Source organism: Megalops cyprinoides, chromosome 12 (assembly GCF_013368585.1).
Source record: "Megalops cyprinoides isolate fMegCyp1 chromosome 12, fMegCyp1.pri, whole genome shotgun sequence".
In the NCBI taxonomy this organism is placed as follows: Eukaryota; Metazoa; Chordata; class Actinopteri; order Elopiformes; family Megalopidae; genus Megalops; species Megalops cyprinoides.
In genome coordinates this window covers 24814094-24833651 of record NC_050594.1, presented here as the reverse complement: position 1 = coordinate 24833651, position 19558 = coordinate 24814094, and the positions used below count along the sequence as shown (strand labels likewise).

At 40.6% G+C, this 19558-nt stretch overlaps 1 protein-coding gene across 3 annotated transcripts in view; it reads left to right on the top strand.

The window, feature by feature from the left end:
* ston2 (stonin 2) overlaps positions 1-19558 on the top strand; it is a 28058-nt gene that overhangs the window by 1953 nt on the left and 6547 nt on the right. For 2 of the 3 annotated variants that reach the window (XM_036542922.1, XM_036542920.1), the window contains exons 2-4: positions 4801-4989; positions 5815-5988; positions 9698-9880. In XM_036542922.1, the coding sequence (XP_036398815.1) occupies positions 4830-4989; positions 5815-5988; positions 9698-9880 (517 nt within the window). In that variant the 5' untranslated portion in view covers positions 4801-4829. Of the gene's footprint in view, positions 1-2862; positions 3294-4800; positions 4990-5814; positions 5989-9697; positions 9881-19558 lie in introns of those variants that run through there. The other variant, XM_036542921.1, reaches the window with a different exon arrangement.

Below are 19558 nucleotides of genomic sequence, written 5' to 3'. Positions count from 1 at the left end.
GATTTTAATGTAAATATACGTAAATGTTTGTCTGTTGGAGAAATGGTTAAACTGTGATTTCTGGACCTGCATGACTAACCTGAGGTGACAGAGTTGCTCAAAGCTGACCTGTTTTAGACCCTCGATCCCCCTACCACCAGCCCATACTCTCAGTGCTGATAAACATAGAAGTGAGATTTTGATGGTGTTTTGAAGCTTACAAACAGCATTGTCAAATTACCTTATGATTATTCCTGAAAACGGTTAGTCATAAAAATGATCATTTTTTGACATTTGAAATTATTAAATTGTCATCTTCTAGACAAAGACCAGCAAGCAATAACTTTGAATGAGGATGAACCACTTTTCAAAGAATCTACCCCTCAAGGCGCACATCCAGAGAAATCTGATATGTTTTACACTGAAAGAGATCAGGAGATGTCAGAGATAAACAAGGTCCTGGAGGCATTAGCGGAATCTGCTAACAGAAAAGTGCCAGAGAAGTGGCACAAAAAATGTAAGCTTCCAGCAAGATAGAAAAGGTTGGAGCGGTACTGAACAAAAGCTAGATGCGGTGATGGGGGAAAAAAAGAAACAGTATGAACAGGAATGTCAGGAAATGGTGTCCCAGCTGAAACATAAACTCTATTGTAGTCACAGTCAGCAAGTTCAAAATCTTACAGCTGTGCCCTGGTCCGTACAGACAACTGCCACCAGAGACCAGGAGTTTAGTGCAACCTGTCACATGCTTAGGACAGCAAGGCCCTTCCAACAAAAGAAGAGAATTCTGGCAGGTCCAAATCCAAAAAAAAAAGGGGGGGGGGGGTTGCTTCCACAAGAGACTGCTGTGGTGATAAGATCATTCTAGGGGTGTGAAGAGTACTGTTGAAGAGGATGTCCTGTTCCTTTGACTAAATTACAGACTGTGTCACAGTTCAGTATGCCATTGACTGGTGGAAGTTCCTGTGCCCAAAGGGACCTTTTGAGATAATTTCCTTTACTTGGTCATCCTGAATTAATCATTGTAAATTTGGGAGATGTGCTGACTTCACTTAAGCCACCCACACCCAGGGGCAGAATGCACACCCTTAGTCAAAAAAAGATAAGCAAAACATCAAAAGCCCTAGAACAGTGGCAACAAAGCAAAACGGCAAGTTAAAAGGTGAGCATCACAGTCGCATGGCTTCACTTGACCTGAAGATGCACCTAACCTGACACCCTTTGTTCAAGTGTGTGCTGTGCCTCAGCTGATGGTGGTCACAAAACAAAAACTCCAGGAGATGTCAACAAGGGTGTAAACTACAGTAACAATGGAAACTGAGTTTATGCATTTTGAAAGAAACAATATAAAAGGTAAAAAAAGACCTTGTTTTCATGACATTTTTAAACAGAAAATTTAAATACTTTGAACCCTTCTGTAAGCTTTGAAGCAATATTAAAATCACCCTGGCTGTGGACGTCTTACTGCAGGAGGGATACAAATGGGTGGTCTTTGAGCTCCTCTGTCTCCTGAATGGTTGGTCATTCAGGTCCAGTAATCACCTGAATGTGAATTGTAAATATTACATTACATTATTGGCATTTAGCAGTCCCATTATCACTTTTCCCTGTGCCATCCATGGTAAAATAGTTGTAATTAAGTGACTATGTTATACAAATAATTAAATGTGGTTGTAAGGGACAGTCTGAGGTGAAAGACAACATGGAAATTAAATTTCTGGATAGTAAGATGCACATTATGCAGAGTGTAGATTCAGGAGAAATGAAGAGTGAAGTGGCATATGCATTTAAGTTAGCTCAGTTGGCAAGGAAAACCATTTTAAATCAGAAATGTTTAAGCAAAGTTTACGCAGTTAAAGTCACTAGCAGCATGCTAGTGACTTTAGCAATAGCTGAGGCAGTACTGATGATAGTGCCACTGTAGGTCTTAATGAAATGTCATTGTATTCGTATTGTGAGTACATCTTAATGTATTTTCAACATAAGATTATTAACTAAATATGCATTTTATGTTAATAGCACATATGACATTATTTCTTACAGTATGATTTCTGAAGTCATGGAATATGTTTTAAATTCAGTGTCGTCATTGCTAGATATCATGTATCAATAACAACATGAGGTAAGAGAAGTGCAGTGGACATTAACATGTTAAATCTGGATCCATCTATCAAAATAAAAAGGGCAGCAACCTCTTCTCCTTGCTTGGTTTCAGTCCATCATGTTTAGTTATTTTGTGAATTATCATAACAGACCCTACCCCAGCCTCAATATCTCATCACAGCAGATTTTTATTGGAAGATGGCTGTCCAGAAATGATAATATTATGTTAGGAGCACAGAGCCCTGTGAGCAGTTTACGACTTGGCTAACACTGTGGAAATGTGTGGAGTAAAGGAAGAAAGAAAAGGAGTGCCATAGTGTTCCCACCAGATTTAGTTTTTTTGCTGTTGGCAGTGACAGCAGTCACATTGCATTGTTATTGTGTAAAGATGAAGGCAGTCTCAGTGCTAACCAAGGGTGGCACACCTCTCGTTGAATAACACCAGAGGACAACACACCTACATGTAAAATTATGAAATTATTGTAGTGGGATGCAATCGAGAGGATTTTGCTGAATCAGAATTTTCCCCTTGTTCTCTCATTTTTTGTATTAGTCTGTAATTTTGTCTAGTCTCTTTATGTTTTGATCTACTGTACTTGTTTACTTACTTGACAATTGCATGGAAAGAATAATGTATGGATGACTTGAACAGGTTAACATTGTATCATCTTTTTATTATTTGTCATGAAGAGGTGTAATGGAAATTTAAAAATTATGCCACACAGGAAAAAACAGGCTGCTTAAACGCAGATATGTTGGCTCTGTGTTCGTATTGGTTAGATCATATCAGCGAGCTTTGAGGATATTTTCTGGCTGTAAAAGAGCCGGAGAAGAGCCGGGCTTGGGAAACAGGAAAGAGAGCGAGGTCTATAAAAATACAGGGCGTGTGATGTCATCCGTGTTTCCAGCCCAGCGGAGCCTCATCTGCATGTAGAGGCATGGGGCAGGGGTAGCTGAATGAGGTCCGTCGGGAACTTTTAGGGTGTTGTTAAGTACAGAGCGTGTGCGGACAGAGGTGTACACCGTCAGGCTTGCGCCTACATGCACTTGCACTTGAACCCCAAACAGAGCGTCCTCTGAGAACTTGTGAAGGCATTATCAAATGAAGCCGGACAGAAGCACAGAAGTACCCCAGTGCTGGGAGCTTGGCAAGAAAACAGTGTAAAACCCAAGGAACACTTATTGCTGAAAGTTGGACTCTTCCGTAACAGGTCTGTATTACTGCGGCAGTTCCAAAGGTGTTTGTTTGGTTTTTTTTTTTTCAGCTCTTAAAAGTTCAGTTGGGTGAAGTGACTTAGACAGGACAACTTGCCATAAGGAAATTGCTCACCAATTTGAATGTGTTTTTACTGTAAGACAGTTTGAGTAGTACCCTGCTATATTACAAAAGTAAACAAGTGAAGTGAAAACTGAGAACTGAGTAGATTCACAGGGTAATTTATGTAACATTTAAATGATGAACAGTATGGTGAGTTTGGGTGTAGAGTTTAGTTTTATTTGCTGTGCCTTGGTAAAAATCTTATATAAGTTTTTCACCCCGTGTTGCATTTTTATAAAGCCGCTGAAAACATACATGAGCAGTGAAACTATGGGAATGCAGATGTATTGTGTGCTCTTAGATTACTGCAAACTGTAAGGAAAACATTATTCTCCTTTGTGCCTTTGTGTACTGCCTTTGAAATGGACATGTTGATTCAGTTTCTGTTAAAATTCTCTGTGCAAAAGCTCAGCTTTAGTGATGACAAACAAATGTTCGGTGGGTGTGTTGTGTTTCCTAGCACTGACATGTAGAATGGAATACACTTGAGAGTGGGAGGGGCAAAGTTCGCATGGAACAGGGTAGTGTCAGACTCAGCAGAGCCCAGGGAAACGGTGAACGGTGTGAGTTCATCCAGAAAACAGCCACAGAATTAGTCAGTGTTGTTTACCCGACCGTTGCAATAAGTCAAAGTGTGTTTCCTTCAGGAGAGAGTGTTTCCTGTCTTTTCACTTGGGAGAAGAGACGGTACCCTCAGTCCTGACGGACATGGAAAAAGAAATGAATTGTCTTTCAAATTAATTGTATTTACCCCCTCTAGCCTTTAAAGGTCATGTTTGTCCATGTGGTAGTTTTTCTTCACAGATTTTGTTTTCAGTAATGTAGTGAACTATTGAAACTGTTGGCTGAGCAATTTCCTTTTTAAGTGAGCAGTGAGACCAGTGGCACTGAATGGTCTGTGTTACCATGACCACTGGTACAAGTGCTCAAAATAATGTATTCTCTGCTATTTCACACATTTTTTTTCATTTCTGTCCTTATAATCTGGACTGTTGCGGTGACACACACTACCATAAATTAGAATGTGACAGCATTTTCCTGTTGTTGTCTGTCTGGACATATGAAATCATCAGGAAAATGTGGGTTAGACACCTCCTTTAACTTACGCAGCGCACGTGTTTACACTTCAGACAGCGTAAAGAACGCTGAATCTCACAGTGCATTTCTTACAGAATTTCTGTGGCATTGTGTCCAAAGTTTGACAGGTTCTTTACTCTGGAGATTTTATGGGGCATCTATGTGAATGCATATTATGTAAACTGTGTAATTCACTTTAAAGGCACCTCTGGGGAAATACATGCATGAGTTGCTGTGTAATTTACACTCAGACCCAGAGTAGCTGCCATGGTCCGTCACAGACGAATGTTGTCGGCTCAGCATTTCTCTCTCTGCTCCTCCAGATGTGCGTGGATGCCGAGGCATGTGAAGTATGAAGACAGGTGCCGCCCACAGTCCGGACAGCAGTTTGCCCTGGGGGGTGGCATTGCCCACCATGACCGCCGCTGCCAGCGGCACAACCGGCGCCGCAAGGCCAGGCTGGGTTGCCTTTACAGATGAGCCAGCGGTGTCGAGCATGGAATTCCAGCAAGGTACGAGACGACAGTTTCCACCAACGATCCCACAGGTCATCAATTACTGCATACCATTTCCTCTGCAGACATACATGGGATCAATTTATGACACTAATCCCACTGTTCATGTGGTGTCACTTCCTTAATATAATATTTTGTCCGTCCACCTTTAAAGGCTGTAAGATTGTGTTCATTTTGAGTGTGTCTGTTGTAGTACAAATATACACACAGTAGCAGTCAAAAGTTTGGACACACTTTTCCACATTTTAGAATAGCAGTAAAGACATCAAAACTATGAAATAATGCAAGTGAAATTATGCAGTGACCAAAAAATTGTTAAACAACTCAAAACTATCTTGTATATTAGATTCTTCGAAGCAGCCAAAAATATTTTTTAAAAATAGTTTTGTTTGAAAGAAAGTCATACATATAGGCATCAACATCAAGCATTTAAGGATAAGTCTTCAGATCAAAATGTCTTTGAATGCATGGTTCCCACTATCTTAATCAGGTGTGTCCAAACTTTCAACTGGTACTGTACAGAATTTCAATGAGAGAAAATGAGTTTGCCAAATACCCTTTAAATTCCAGCCTGTGCACCTTGCTCTGCACTGCAAATGTGGATTGTCACGTTTGTGTGCATTCTCGGTGTGCTGTGAAATTTCTGTCAGTCACTCCGATGCACAGCCCTGCAATACAGAGAGCCATGCAGGAGCAATCCACTGCGTTTTCTTTCCACCTCATGCTAGTTTTGACATCTCTCTGTGACCTGTCTGTGTTGAGAAATCTCTGAATCCAGCTGTTTCGGTGCTGGGTGCCATGTTTGTGCCTTCTGGCTTTCAGATGGAAACAGCAACTTGTCCTTCATTGCTCCGCCCCCTGCTGAGACCCCTCCCTCTTGTCTTACCTCTGTGGGTGAGGCAGGAACTCTGGGCTCGCCCACACAGCCAAACACCTGGGTCCAGTTTGATGAGAAGCCCTGGCGCTCTCCGTCCCCATCCCAGTCACAGGTAAAAGGTATGACATGCTTCTGGTAGTTCTCCCACAGGCCCACGTGAGGGTAGTGGTTTCACCCTGGCCTGTAGGGAGCCACATACTATCTTTGTTTTACTGTGAATTCAGTTCTAGCCCAGTCCTAACCTAAACTGAGCCTTTTGCTTCAAGTGGTCAATAGAAAATAGACATTTGCTGTTTGTTCTATGCAAACAACAAAACAATTTACTGCACCTGAAATGTTTGACCTACACTTCATATTGTCTGGGCTTTATTGGAAAGGTATTGAATATCATGAAACTGGACTGATATCGTATTAACTTTCAAAATTCTGATATTGTGACAACACTACTGTGATGTAATTAAATAATGTTATGTAAATGGAAAACAGTTGTGTCATGTTAGGGAGAATACATGAGGGAGTCTCATAAATGGCTCCATGACGAACACACCCATCATGTTTTCCATGTGTCGTACAATTGGTGTATCTTAAAGAATGCGTAAGCAGGCACTTTAACAGTAAGTTATTACTGCTTAGATTGACAATGTATCAACGCATATTTGTAATACTAATTGCTGAAAAGGAATGTCTGTTCTGCATGCTGTGAAAGCCCAGGGAGGACAGATGATACCTGTAGAGTTCCTGAGCCAGCAGCAGGACAGCCACTGCCATTTATGGGAGGAAATCTGGACTCTAGACTCTGGAGGGAGGGGAAGATTGCAAAGACTAGAAACAGGTGTTCTGTTGGTCTTTGCTCTTCTCTCTTCGCCCCTTATTTAGCACTTTAATTGACATCTTTAGCTGTATAACCTGTATGACATCTTTAGCTTCTTTCCCTCTTTTATAGATTAATTGTGGAATATGGTCTATCATCCAATATGGGCAGTTGAATGAATTATCCTCAGGCTAGCTGTGGCTTTAGACAATTTTCAAGGTAGAGGAGAATCCACGTTACCATGGTGATCTTAATAAATCGTGTGGTTATTTCATTTGCTAAAGCATCGTGTGAGTGAGCACACACTGCCATATTTCATTTTGCATGGCTGAGAAAGCATGCTTTTATGAAATTGTGCCATTAAAATGCATTATGGATTGAGTAAGATGCATTACAGTTTCTGTGCTGTGATGCTATCTGAGTGAAAGGCCTCAGAATAATATATGAAATTGAGCCCTACGTGCAAGGACATTGCTGCTGTTCCATAAACACGCATTAGCCTAAGCCTTTGTTGCTGAATGACATCTGGATGTATAAAAATAGTCTGATAGGTAAGGATTGTACATTGAGCCCTTTTCAGTTGGATTACGCTTCGACATGGGGATTATCTTTTTTTCTCATCCAGAATATAGAGTCTGGGCCGTGTGTAATAAACATTCAGATATCCACATCTAGGCGCAACATTATTGAAGATCGAAATCAGATATTTACAAGATGTATGATCTAAAGTGAAGCAAGAAAAAGGAAATCAGAAGTGGAAAAAAATCTCAGAATGCTGTGTAATGTATCTTTTAGTAGTACAACTTGTACAAAGCCCTGCTATCATTGTTCACTAGAACTTTAAAGGAATAAAATCTGTGTCAGCTTCATCAATTTGACAGTGCACTTTAGTTGAAAGAAAAAGAAAACACCCAAAACTTTATGACAGTGTAATGATATGATAAAATTTTGTTGCAGGTCTTTTTATATGGCATTTTTTCCCCACACAGCCTGGTGCATTGAAGTAATTTTGTCTCAGGGAAACACTGCATGAAGTAAATGTGGATTGGGTGGTAACAAGATGAGCTACATCAAAAACATACGTCACCGTGACCTTCTATCCTAGTTTTTCCGCAAGTCACAAAACACAAACAAAAGGTATCCTAAATGCAATGGCACAGTGTCCTTTGTACAGAGGAAATATGGGTGTGGGTGATTGGGTGCTTGTTGTCAGTGATCGACACAACAAACATCTAAATATGAACTTACAATAATTGCCCCATACACAAGTCACCACATAAAACAGGTACCTTAACCTTACCTTAACAACAAGGTAAATGAAACTAACTCTGAACATTACTGTACACCCACAGAAAGCACTCATAAATCAGTCAGTAGAGCAATTAATGATATATGCACTTTGGCTTTATATCTCATCGGGAGAATGTCATAAGATGCCCATTTACATGTGTGTTTGTTGACATGTGTAATTGTGACGGATAGTGAACCATACAGTGACTCAATCAGAAGATATTTCTCCATTCTGAAGAAATGGCTTAGGCGGAGTTCTCATCAATGCATGAGGGTCTGTTTGGGCAAACCACCAAGCACCCCCACCCTACCTCGTCTTTTTGTTGTCGACGAAGGGTTGGTGATTTCCTGCCAAGATGCTAAGGAAAATAATTGGTCCTTGTCGCCCATGTCGGCTTGTTTCTCAGCCAGTTACCCATTGCAATTAACAATTCTATGAAGACATTAACTGTCTGTCTTCATAAATATTAGATCTATAAATACCAATGTATTATCACTAAGACTAATATTTTTCCTCGACTTTGCATTGTACAGGAGTTTGGATTCTGCACTCCTGGATTCTGTAATTCCGTGGGGCAGTTATGTGTTTCAGAGCTGAGGGTTCTGGTGTTCTCTGGGCTTGTGTCTGTTTCAGAACTGAGTGTTCTGCAGTTCTGTAGCCTATGTCAGAGCTGAGGGCTCTGCAGTAACCTGGGCTGGTGTCTGTTTCTGAGTTGTGCTGCACCACGGGCTCTCCACTGCTGGCAGCCGGTGACATGGCCATCTTGGAACTACTGTCCTCGTCACCAGTAGATGTGCGGAGGTCCACTGTCTTGGTCACAGCACAAGACAAGTGCTGATTGTTGTTGAGCTAGTGAATCCGTCCCACCCTCATCCGTTTAAGATGGTTGTCACCTACTTCTGGGCATCACGACATCTCTGTTAGTCCCAGATTAAGGCCCCCGGAACAGGCAGTATACTTTCCAGCAGTGTGTGACAGTGGTATAGTCACACCTGCTCCTACATTTAACATTAAATCTGATTGTGGAAACATAGTTAATTTAAGATTTTGCCTTTTCATTCTGCACTTTACAGTTTTGCCCACATTCATATTTAAATTAATTGCATTATGTGATATTATCAAAAAACTATACATTGTTCTATTTCATATGTTACTATCGTAGAGATAATGAGTGTTACCAAGGGCATATACATACTTTAAGTCTTCTGTTACTGTGATTCTGAGTATAGAATCTGTATTTGTATTGTAAATTCACATGAATTATAATTAAGAGCAATTGATTCCTTGACTTGAATTTGGAATTACACATTTATTGCCTATTTTTAAGCACCTGAAATATTTGTTCTTGTTCATAAAAGCAGCAAAACAGATGGCACTCTGCTTAAGCACAGTTCAGGACAAATGTCATGCTTTATTCTGGTGGAAACTCTTGATGTATTCATTAATAACACAAGGTGATGAATTGCTTTGGTGTTTAATGAAAGAGACTGTCATCAGTATGCAACATGCTCTCCCTTGTTCCGTATCCTAGATGTGTAATTCATTTGCAAAGTAGTTTCCCTTCAGTGTAAATAATTAATCCTCCGTATCTATAATTAAGCAAAAGCACAAGTTCACATTTTGAAATTGTGTGCGGATTAGGCTTGTCTTGGGTGTTCCCGGGATGTTGGTGGAACACGCCTGTTCTCCACCCCCCGTCTGACGAATGCTGCGCCCTGTCTTACAGGCCCCAGGCACAGCGTTTGCTCTTCGGCCAGCTTCTGGAGCACCGCACCCCCCTCGGAGAGCAGCTGGACCGGCCAATCAGAGGAGCACAGCTCCCTCAGCGTGGGCACCTCCTTCTGTGACCTTCCGTCCCTCCCCGCTGAGGAGACCTCCCACCTGACGCCGTCCGGCACACACTCTCCCAGTGAGTATATCTCTGTCCCACATACGCTGTCTCAGTAAGTACAGCCCTAAAGTCGACGGTAGGGCTGGTGATTTTTTTTTTAGGAGAATTGGATGTAAATAGGACTCTTTCTTGATGATTAAGCAGCCTCCACCGTCTGGCAATGAGTGTACCAGGCTACAGGTAAATTTTCTGTGTGATTCACTGTATAATAATGCCCCTTAGCTGGGTGCCTCATCCTCTGCAAGTGGATGGAGGAAGTCAGCAGATAAAGTGGCATCACCCACTGTAAATGTGAGAACAGCAATAAGTGAAACAGCCTGAATATGACTGTTTGAATGTCTACATTACTACTAAATATGGTGCGAATATAATACATTCACTGTGAAAGGAGTCAGCTTTCTGTGACTCATAGATGTCAATACTGGTACTTCTAGGCTGAAATGCCTGACATGCCCAAGCCCAAGTGAGCAAATAAAGTGGGTCCATACTTCACATAATGTCGCATAAGTACATACTTGAGGACAATGGTGGAGGTTGCTATTTGGGACCAAATCTGGGACACTTTACTGTAATCATTCCAGCAGCTTGACTTGAGATGGAACAAGAGTGGCTGATCAAAAAAAAAAAAAATCACAAAACCATGGAAACAGCAGAAGCTCTGTACTTTTGAAGGAGCAAAACATTAAACATTGAACACCCGCTCCTCCCAGTCCTCTAGTTTTGGCAATGTAGATGTTAAATGTTACATTAGTTACAAATGAATTGAGCGGGCTACCTATGAATAGTCACATATAGATTCAGCTTTATTGCAGAAAAGGCTAGTGATTGGTATAACTCGTGTCAAGTGTGAAAACCAGATGAATGTCATGGTGATTAAGATTAATTTGAGCCATGAAATGGAACTTGCGTAACATTCACAAAGAGATAACTGCACAAACATGCACCTTTGAGTATCAGACAGAAGGAATCCTGGGATAGTCAACAAGAATTATGCAGGCATGTACACTTGGTAAAAAGAAGCAGTTGGGGCCAGAGTTCCTCCTTCTTTGGTGTGCCCACAGCCATGATCACGTGACCCATTAAAATTTTGAGGGGAAGTGCTTGCGGAAAGAGAGCAAAAATGCTGTAGATGCAACTGTGGAATGGTTGGGGGGGGGGCCGGGGGGAAGTGAAAGTCTGTCCATAGCAATGTTTAAGGAAGGTCTTGATAAATGTAAAAAATGTAACCCAAAATGTACTATAAGGTCTTCAGAAATGACAATCCTCTTTGGTTCTATCAGGTCCAGAAAATGAGAAGAGGAAAATGATCTAGCAAAATAATGGACGTGTAGTCTTAGGATAACTCTGGAATGAGGGACATGATCAAAAAAAAATTACACAACCATATGTTGTTTTCCATGGATTAGATCATTCCAGATAGATCCATCACTGTCCATCTTTTCCAACTTTTCCTCCTAATAGTTGCTTATTGAGACAAGTATTTACTTGGAGATAAAAGGAGAGGTAAGATGGTCCATCATATTTTGTTTATTGGTGTGCAGTTTTCCTATTGACTCTGTTCGATAATATGACATTGTTCCTTGTGGCAAGAAATGAATGAATAAGCATCTGTAATGAGTTTGATTGACAGTTCTGATTTAAGCACAGAGTGCTGTAATGAGCTTCTCCGGGTAAGCCTTATGTGTCTTGTGGAGTGTAATATTTTATCAGTTCATTGTGAAGCGTGATCCCAGAGCATGGGTAGAGTTATGTGGGATAAAACTCTTGAATAGGCTCTGTTAAAAATCATCACCTCCCTGGAATCACAGAGTCCTATTTTCTGTTTCATGATATAACTGAACATGCCCTTTCTTAGTACTGACACCAATGGCAGTGAAACAGGAAGAAGCTTAATGTGCTTATGACTGATAGCATGTCAACAGCTTGTGTATTTGCCTTCTGTCTGGAATAAACACTATATGCCTTTGGATATACTGAATATCTGGAAAGACTGAAAAGGCATTTAAATTAAATGTCCACATTTCCACATGGTTTACCAGTTGCCAGTGGGAATAATGGATGACATTAGGAAACTAAGAAATCCAAAAAATTACTAATATACATTGTATTGTCATTTAACTTGTGTGTTGTATTACATTGCACATCTTATATATTTAACTTGAAATTCATTTTAGACTGCTTCAGAAAAGTCAGTTAGAACCTCAGCATTATTTTGTTTAGATGAATGTACCAAGTGGGTGTCAAGGGAATGACACTTACAAGGTTGGTTAATACCACCATTTTCCCCTTGGTTTTCTTTTCCCGTAGAACCACCGTAAATATGTGGGCTATTTTGAAAGGCATGATTCTTTATCTATGTCAGGCATGTCTGACATGGTGTAAATTACGTGATGTTGGTTGTCAAAACCTCAAACATCCATCTGAGTGCACGCTGTGGTGGTATGCTACGTTGTGTATGGCGTATTTGTGTTCTGCTTCTCCATCTTTAATCTATAAATTCTGCTGCAGCCCCCCTTGTCCCCTGAGGATATCTGTGAGTGGCAGGCCTGTCTCTTCATTGTTCTGATTTTACATCCTGGCCTCTCTGTCTGGCGCTCAGGTGGTAAAATTAATTCTGTGGGAACAGCAGAACTGTGCAGTATCTTATCACTGTTCGTTACCTCCCTAGGCACACCTCTTTGAACAATGCTTCTGCACTTTGACCATGTCCTTATTTTACAAAATTCACACCTCAGTTAACACCCACTCGGTGGCTTAATCTAATCCATATTTCCCTGTTTCACATATAACCCGTACAACTTCTCTAGCACTTACTGCTCCCTGTTATTTTAAAATTGCTTGCTTATAAGTGATGATTCCAGTTTCCAAATTCAACTTTTTGCATTTGTGATTGTTAATGTTAGTGGATTGATACATTAAGTGTCTATAGTATGACAGAAGTGGTCACCATGTTTGCTTTGTTTTTCTGTGGCTAGTCAAGTTGGGTCTGTCATCCCTGTGTAGTATGATAGAGAGAGGAGAGAATGTCTGTGCCCACTCCCGAGGGAAGGAGAACAGCTGTTGGCTTGCCACTGTGACTCCTCTCTGTGTGAGTTCAGGAGTGTTCTGCATTGTGTTAAAATTTCAAGAAGGAAGGGTTTTGACCTGCTCACAGAAGGTGAACAGACACCCCAGGAAGTGATGCATTAGTTGAACATGTCAGAGAGGAAAATGCGGATGGAGCTGGGCTCATTGTTTATGCTAGTCTGGAGAGGCTTGGCCTGTTTCTCCAAGTGATGGTGCACTGTGAGAGGCCCTTGCAAGGCCTATAGCGTGTGCTTGCCTTGGTGTGTTTGTCCTCGAGTGCAGTGGCTATTTACCCCTCTGCAGGGCTCTGTGAATGGCAGTGCAGCTGCGACAGAGGAACAGAACAAGCCTGTCTGCAGTTTGGAGTGTACATGCGGAACTAATTTACCTAGCAGATGGAGCAACACACTTCGTCAGTGGGATGCAACTGTGAAAACTTGGGTTGAATGAAGGTGTCAGGCAAGTCCAAACTGGAAAACCGTTATAATAACACAGAGCCAAGGTGTCTTTGTTAACATTTCAGTCATATCGGTTCATGTCTTTATTGCTGCTACTGAATTCAAACTTTGGGCATTGTGACAGTGATTGTGTGTAACGGGTATCTCCACCCATTTTTCAAACGCTCGACTCTTAGCTGTAGATCATATCGACATGTTTATGGATTCTACTTTATTTTAACATAAACAAGTTTTGTCTTGTTTGGTAATGGGTAGACAAAACACATAAAAAATGCAAGACTGAGCAAGGACATATCTGATAGCCAGGAATGATACAGAGGACGCTATAGTTCAAAGTAATTGTTCAAAATATGCCTTACATGCCTTTTACACCAAGGGGTGATTTACATTGTGAGTTTAAGAATTCAGTTGAGCCATGTGATTCTGGCATCGCCACTCAACACGGCAAATGCAGCTCCTTCAACAGAAATGATTTCCTGCAGGTGAACTTTTCAGAGGTGTTAACGTGTAAAAGCATCTGGCCTCTTGTCGTGCAGTTAACACAACACTTCCTTTTGTGTAACCCTGACTTGACCCTTGTCCACCCCCTTGACTTGAACCTGTGCCTGTCAATCAGAGTACCTCTTGACCATTGTAGCAGTACTGGTGTGAGGAGGTAATGTTTCCATCAGGGCATTTCATTTCGTGGAAGGTGGGGGTGAGGGGGGGGTTCAAGAACACAGAGCTATGTTTTGGTTGTCTTTACTGCAGCAGATGATTAAGAGAGCAAGCATGTTTACCGGATCCTATCAGGACGTGACAAACTCGTCACACCCTTATGTGGAAGTAACACTGCTTTTTTTTCTAATTTGTTGAGCACAGGCATTTCATCACATGCTATTTCACTGTAAAAGTAAGTACTGGTAGCATGGAACCAGTACAATAGCACTGCGTGGCCATGTAAGTAACATGGAGGTAATAGAGCACAGGTGGCTCAGTCAGTAGACAGGTACACAGTAGATGCTTTATTGTAATTTCATTTGAACATAGAAGGAATCTGTTTGTATTTTAGGAAGTACTTAACACATTCTTAAGAGTTCCGTAATGAATAAATCAAATGGTTGAATCTTATCTAGATTTTGTATGACCTGCAACAGTAGAAGCAGTGGTTTGTCTCCAGTTATGATGGTGTCAGAGTCCGTTGGCCTGTGGAGAAAGAAAAAATCCTGGGACAGGGTTAGGGTAACCGCTCAGATCTGAAATTGAAGTTTTAAAGTTGTCATGTCTGCTTCCACCATAGCAGTGGATTGCCAACATATTGATGGAGCTGAGGAGCTTTTTTGGCTTTAAGGATGCCATCAGAGTAGTTACTAGCAGGCTAAATGAAGGAAACATTTTAATAAGCCTCCTTGCTTAAGCTTTGTAAGCTTATTTAGTCTTAAGTCTGTCTGAAGCTACTTACACACTGAGACAACGTCACGCCGTACACAGACCACACGTTTAACCCCACTATCGTTGGCTTCACTTCCAGACACAAGTGCCAGTTCTGAGTATTGTGGGGGTTGGGGCAGGATTGGGGACACAGGAGAGAGATGCCTCCCCTGATTAGAATTCTGTCCCAGTGCTTTGCTGCTTTCAGCATATCGATCCTGGCGGCTTGGCTCTCTAACCGCATCATTGTTTACACAGCCTAGCACTGAGCAATGCGAGGAGGTCTCATCGTGCTTTCATTTCATCCCTTAAAGAAAGCAAGATGTAAATTGCAAGTAAAATTGCAGACTAATGCTAATGGGAATAATCTAGAACTGTGATTGTTATTCAGGCCCAGTTATACTGTTTTTGGAGAGTAACTACCATTGTTTTTGTTTTTTGTTTTTTTCCTCTCCCATGATCTATATTGTAAAATACATAGCCCACAAACTTCATAGGGCTATGAAAAATTTAATTATAAATATTTAAGGTTCCAGTTCTCATGGCACACTGGACATACTGGTTTTTATTGAAAATATGTTCAGATTACTTCTGAGTTGAGTAAAGTAAAGGCTGTATTTAATTTTGTGTAAAATACTTGTACATCAGCTGCTCATAAACTAGTACTGCTACTGTCCTGAATTTTTTTATGCAGGCTGTTGGTATGGACCAAAATGTGCAAAAAGAAATGCTCTTAAAAAAAAAAAAAAAAAAAAACTACTTCCACTACTACTGTGAGTTTGCAACTGTACTGGCTTTGACTAAAAACCCCCTCAATTTCCTGAACTGTGGACATATTTTGTTTTTACTTTTTAAATAAAGGCCTATATTAAAATTACACAGGTCATAAAATTATGGCTAGTGAGCAAATTAAACCAGCCAATTGTTTCATTTGTAAATGGTTTGTTTTTTATATGTAAGTATAAAGTAGTAGGCAATAGTCTGCACAAACATTTTATAGAGATAATGATTTATATGAGCAGTTACAGTGAGTCAGAGGCTCTATGGGTTTTGTCAAAAGCTTTGAACTATGTTTACAAATTCTGTAAAAAGTTTTTGCCTTTTAGAAATAAGCCCTCCTAATATAAAAAAAATCATAATTAATTGGCAACAGTTTTGCTGGACTAAAACATTTATTCTAGTTCAGTCATGTCTACATAAAAAATCTCTCCCGATGGCTGTCTCTTTCTCGCTCTCTCTCTCGCTCTCTCTCTCTCTATTTGTCTCTCTCTCACTCTCTCACTGTCTCTGGCTCTCTCTGGGTGTGGCTTGTGTTTAAAGGGAGTTAACCTGCCTTAGACTTGAGGCACAGTCCTTCATAAGATCTTTGAGCTAAGCAAGCAGTCAGGCAAGCGGCTACACGCCTCTGCTGAAATATGCAGGTTGCCGAGTTCGTCACATGACACGCTCCCAGCAGTATGGTGCAGGGGCAAACTCACACACACAGCAGCTACCCGGTGAACTGCGGCTCCGCAGTTTGAGCTTCGATCGGTGAGTTCCATCCTCTTTTTCTCTGTGGTGTTTGTTGGACAATCTCATCCGCTTCTCCCTGCGGTTATGGCTGGTTCTGGCTCAGACTATTGGCTCTCCGGAGGGCTTCTTGGGATATGCATGATTGGGTAATGTGATCAAGTTGTCTGGGTCTGTGGCAGCGTGGCCTGTGAGCAGCTGGAGGGACAGAGATGCAGGGTGTGGGGCAAGAAAGCTTTGGTTCTTCCTACAGGCAAATTACATGGCAGAGACAGGTACACAAGTAATTGTTCACAACAATTAAAAGGTACTTTGTATAACATTAGGACATGGCAATGTGCCAATTGGACAAATATGTACTTAAAAACTTTTTTTTCTCTTTTATGTTTTTGTTCTCCTTTTAAATTTGTTTTAATTAGGTAATTTATTTTCCGCTACCATCACATTCACAACATATTATTAGTTATTATTCACTACCATCGCCTGCATTGTTAATATTTATGTCTCTGGGCATCTTGGTGGAACAGTTTCTGTAGTTTCTGTAAAAATAAATTAGTTCCAGCATATACCATTTTTCAAGTACTTGCGAAGGCCCACTGCAAAAGCATGAAAGATTAAGTTGAACCTGGAGAAAATATCAGTGCAGAAGAGAGAGGGCGAGAGAGTCATGGTGACAAAGCCACACACTGTTTGATACTGATTAAGTTCTGAGAGGTTCGGTTCAACTGCCATGCATTAATGTAGTGCTTTGTTGTCTCGGTGAGAAATACCCAGATAAGCTGGAGAAAGCTGGTGCTTAGCAACAGGCTCAGGCCCTTTTCCCTGGGTGTTGGGCCCATTGTTCTACTGGACACTTTTGAGACAGAGGAGCCCCCTTCCACCGTGCTGATGTAATGAGGCGCATAGGCAGCGGACTGAGGTCAAATCAAATGTAACAAATTACTTGAGCTGAAGCAGCTTGCTGTGTTTGTGTGAGCTGTTGGCTGAGGAGCAGAACGAACATGGCTACTGACTGTCTTTTGAAGATAATTATCTTTTCCTCCAGGTTCCATTTTGGGTAATGTTTGTCGAAACATGAAGCTACTTGCTGGAACATGGTTCTGGCTGCTGCATAAGTAGATTCATGTACAGTAGTTGACGCTATCAGGAGTCATTAAAGCTGACACATTGTGCTTACTTCCAGCAGTGATAATGTGATAATTCAAAGCAGTTTTCAGTTTATTAAACTGTTGTTGACTTGTGAATGTGTGGAAGAGGAAAGTTCTGTACAAGTTCAGCATAGACCCCACAACAAGTAGATTGGCCTGTTGCAAGAGAGATGCGACATTTGCCTGGACAATCGAATGCTGTACTGTGTAATGCATATGTTCTGCCAAACTGTCACATATTTTAAATCAGTATACTTGGAAAAGCATGGGCATTGTGTGTTTCAGTGCAGTATGGATCTGCTTTTCCACAAACTGATTCAGTTGTGCCAGTTTTTGCTCGTTTCGTTCCGCTGTGCAGCACTGCATTCACTTAATGCTTTGTTGCCTTGGCAGAAGAAGTGGATCTGAGCCTGAGAATGCTGGTGCCTAGCAACAGGTGAAGAAGTTTTTATCTTTCAGAAAAAGGGTACATTTCGGGTGAAGGAATGTGTGTATGTTGCTACATCGAACACAGATGCAACAAAATTTGAGGCTGCACGTAGCTTCATTCTCATCAAATAACAAATCACTGTCAAAAAAATCACAAAAATCACTGGATTGTTGCGCTTGTTTTGAATTTCTGTGTACAAGATAAATTATACAGTATAGTTGAAATGGCAGTAATTTTCAATAAGGTACTGCATTGAAGTGTATTAAGGTGTTAAGTTTAACAAATGGGATTTATGTCCTGAAGCCGATGTTTAAATATTTGTGATATACATAAGAATGCAGTGTGCTAATCCCAAATTTGTATAAATATTATATTCTATACAGTATCACAAGGTGAGCTTTAAACTAGAAAGCTTGTCTAAACCAAAATATGTTTTATTATGTGCACAAAGTATTTACATTAGCAATTAAATATATAAGTTTTAGTATTGGCTGTAACATTAAAAATCCTCTTATGGGCTCAGTGTAGTCACAGCTGGCTATATTATACTGTTATTGCTGTTAAAAGTGACTTTTTGGACCTTGCCCCAGGCAGGCAGTGTTAAATGCGGGTGCTTTACACAGACGGTTCTAAGGAATCCCTGTTGTCAGCGAAACTTACCCATTGTAATTGAAACCAAAAGCAGCTCGGTGGCCAGGATATTGTGCAAACATCTGTGGGGATATTGTGTTTGATTGGACCTGCTCAGGTCAGGCACCTGTTTATTGGTCACCAAATACAGGAGGTGAGTGTGTACAAGTAGAAATCTGTATCCTGTACCTAGACCAAGGAGGACTGCACCTACCGACTAAACCAGGTTCTGTACGTGGTTGCTAATCTGTAGTTTGCTTTGTGGGTTGCTTTTAAACCTGTGGTCTAAGAATTCAAATGTGGCTGAATTGGCAGGAGTGTGTATTGGGGCTTTATTAAGTATTGTTAATGTAAGTACAGCTATTTAAATAACTTGTTTCATTTCTCAATTACCATAATATTCAGAATATTCTTTTGATAGTTTGTGTTTTTTGGCACCTGAATATGTGCAATAGCTAAATACTGTGCTGCACTAATTCAGTTAAATCAGTGACTTTGCACATTATATGTATGTAACTTCATGTTTCCTGCAGTTGGTATTTGTGTATGAAATTTAAGAACATGGAAGTGTAACTTGACTACTTTTTACCGGTTGAGTTTGTGTATTTGATATGACAATTTATCATTTTTACTTGCAATATGCAGTTCCCTCTGTATTTATTCAAACTACCACAGTGAATTTGTTGTGGTGGATTTTAAGTAAAGGATTACTTAAATGTGTGAATACATGGTTGGCATCTAAATGATAAATACAAATGTGACCATCATCTTTTCTGGAATAACATGTATCATTTGTGAACAATGTGAGTGTGCTATCTGCTATGCTATTAAGACTACATTTTTAATGAAAAAAAAAATCCATTATGTAGCCGACACTCTTCTGTTCTTCTTGAATGAGAGTTTTGAGCAAATATTTAAGGAGGAAGCAGTGTAGCGTGGTGGAGCAGGACTCGTAACCGAAAGGTTGCCGTTTTGATTTCCCACATGGGGACTGCTGTTGTTCTATTGGGTAAGGTACTTAACCCAGAATTGCCTTAGTAAATAT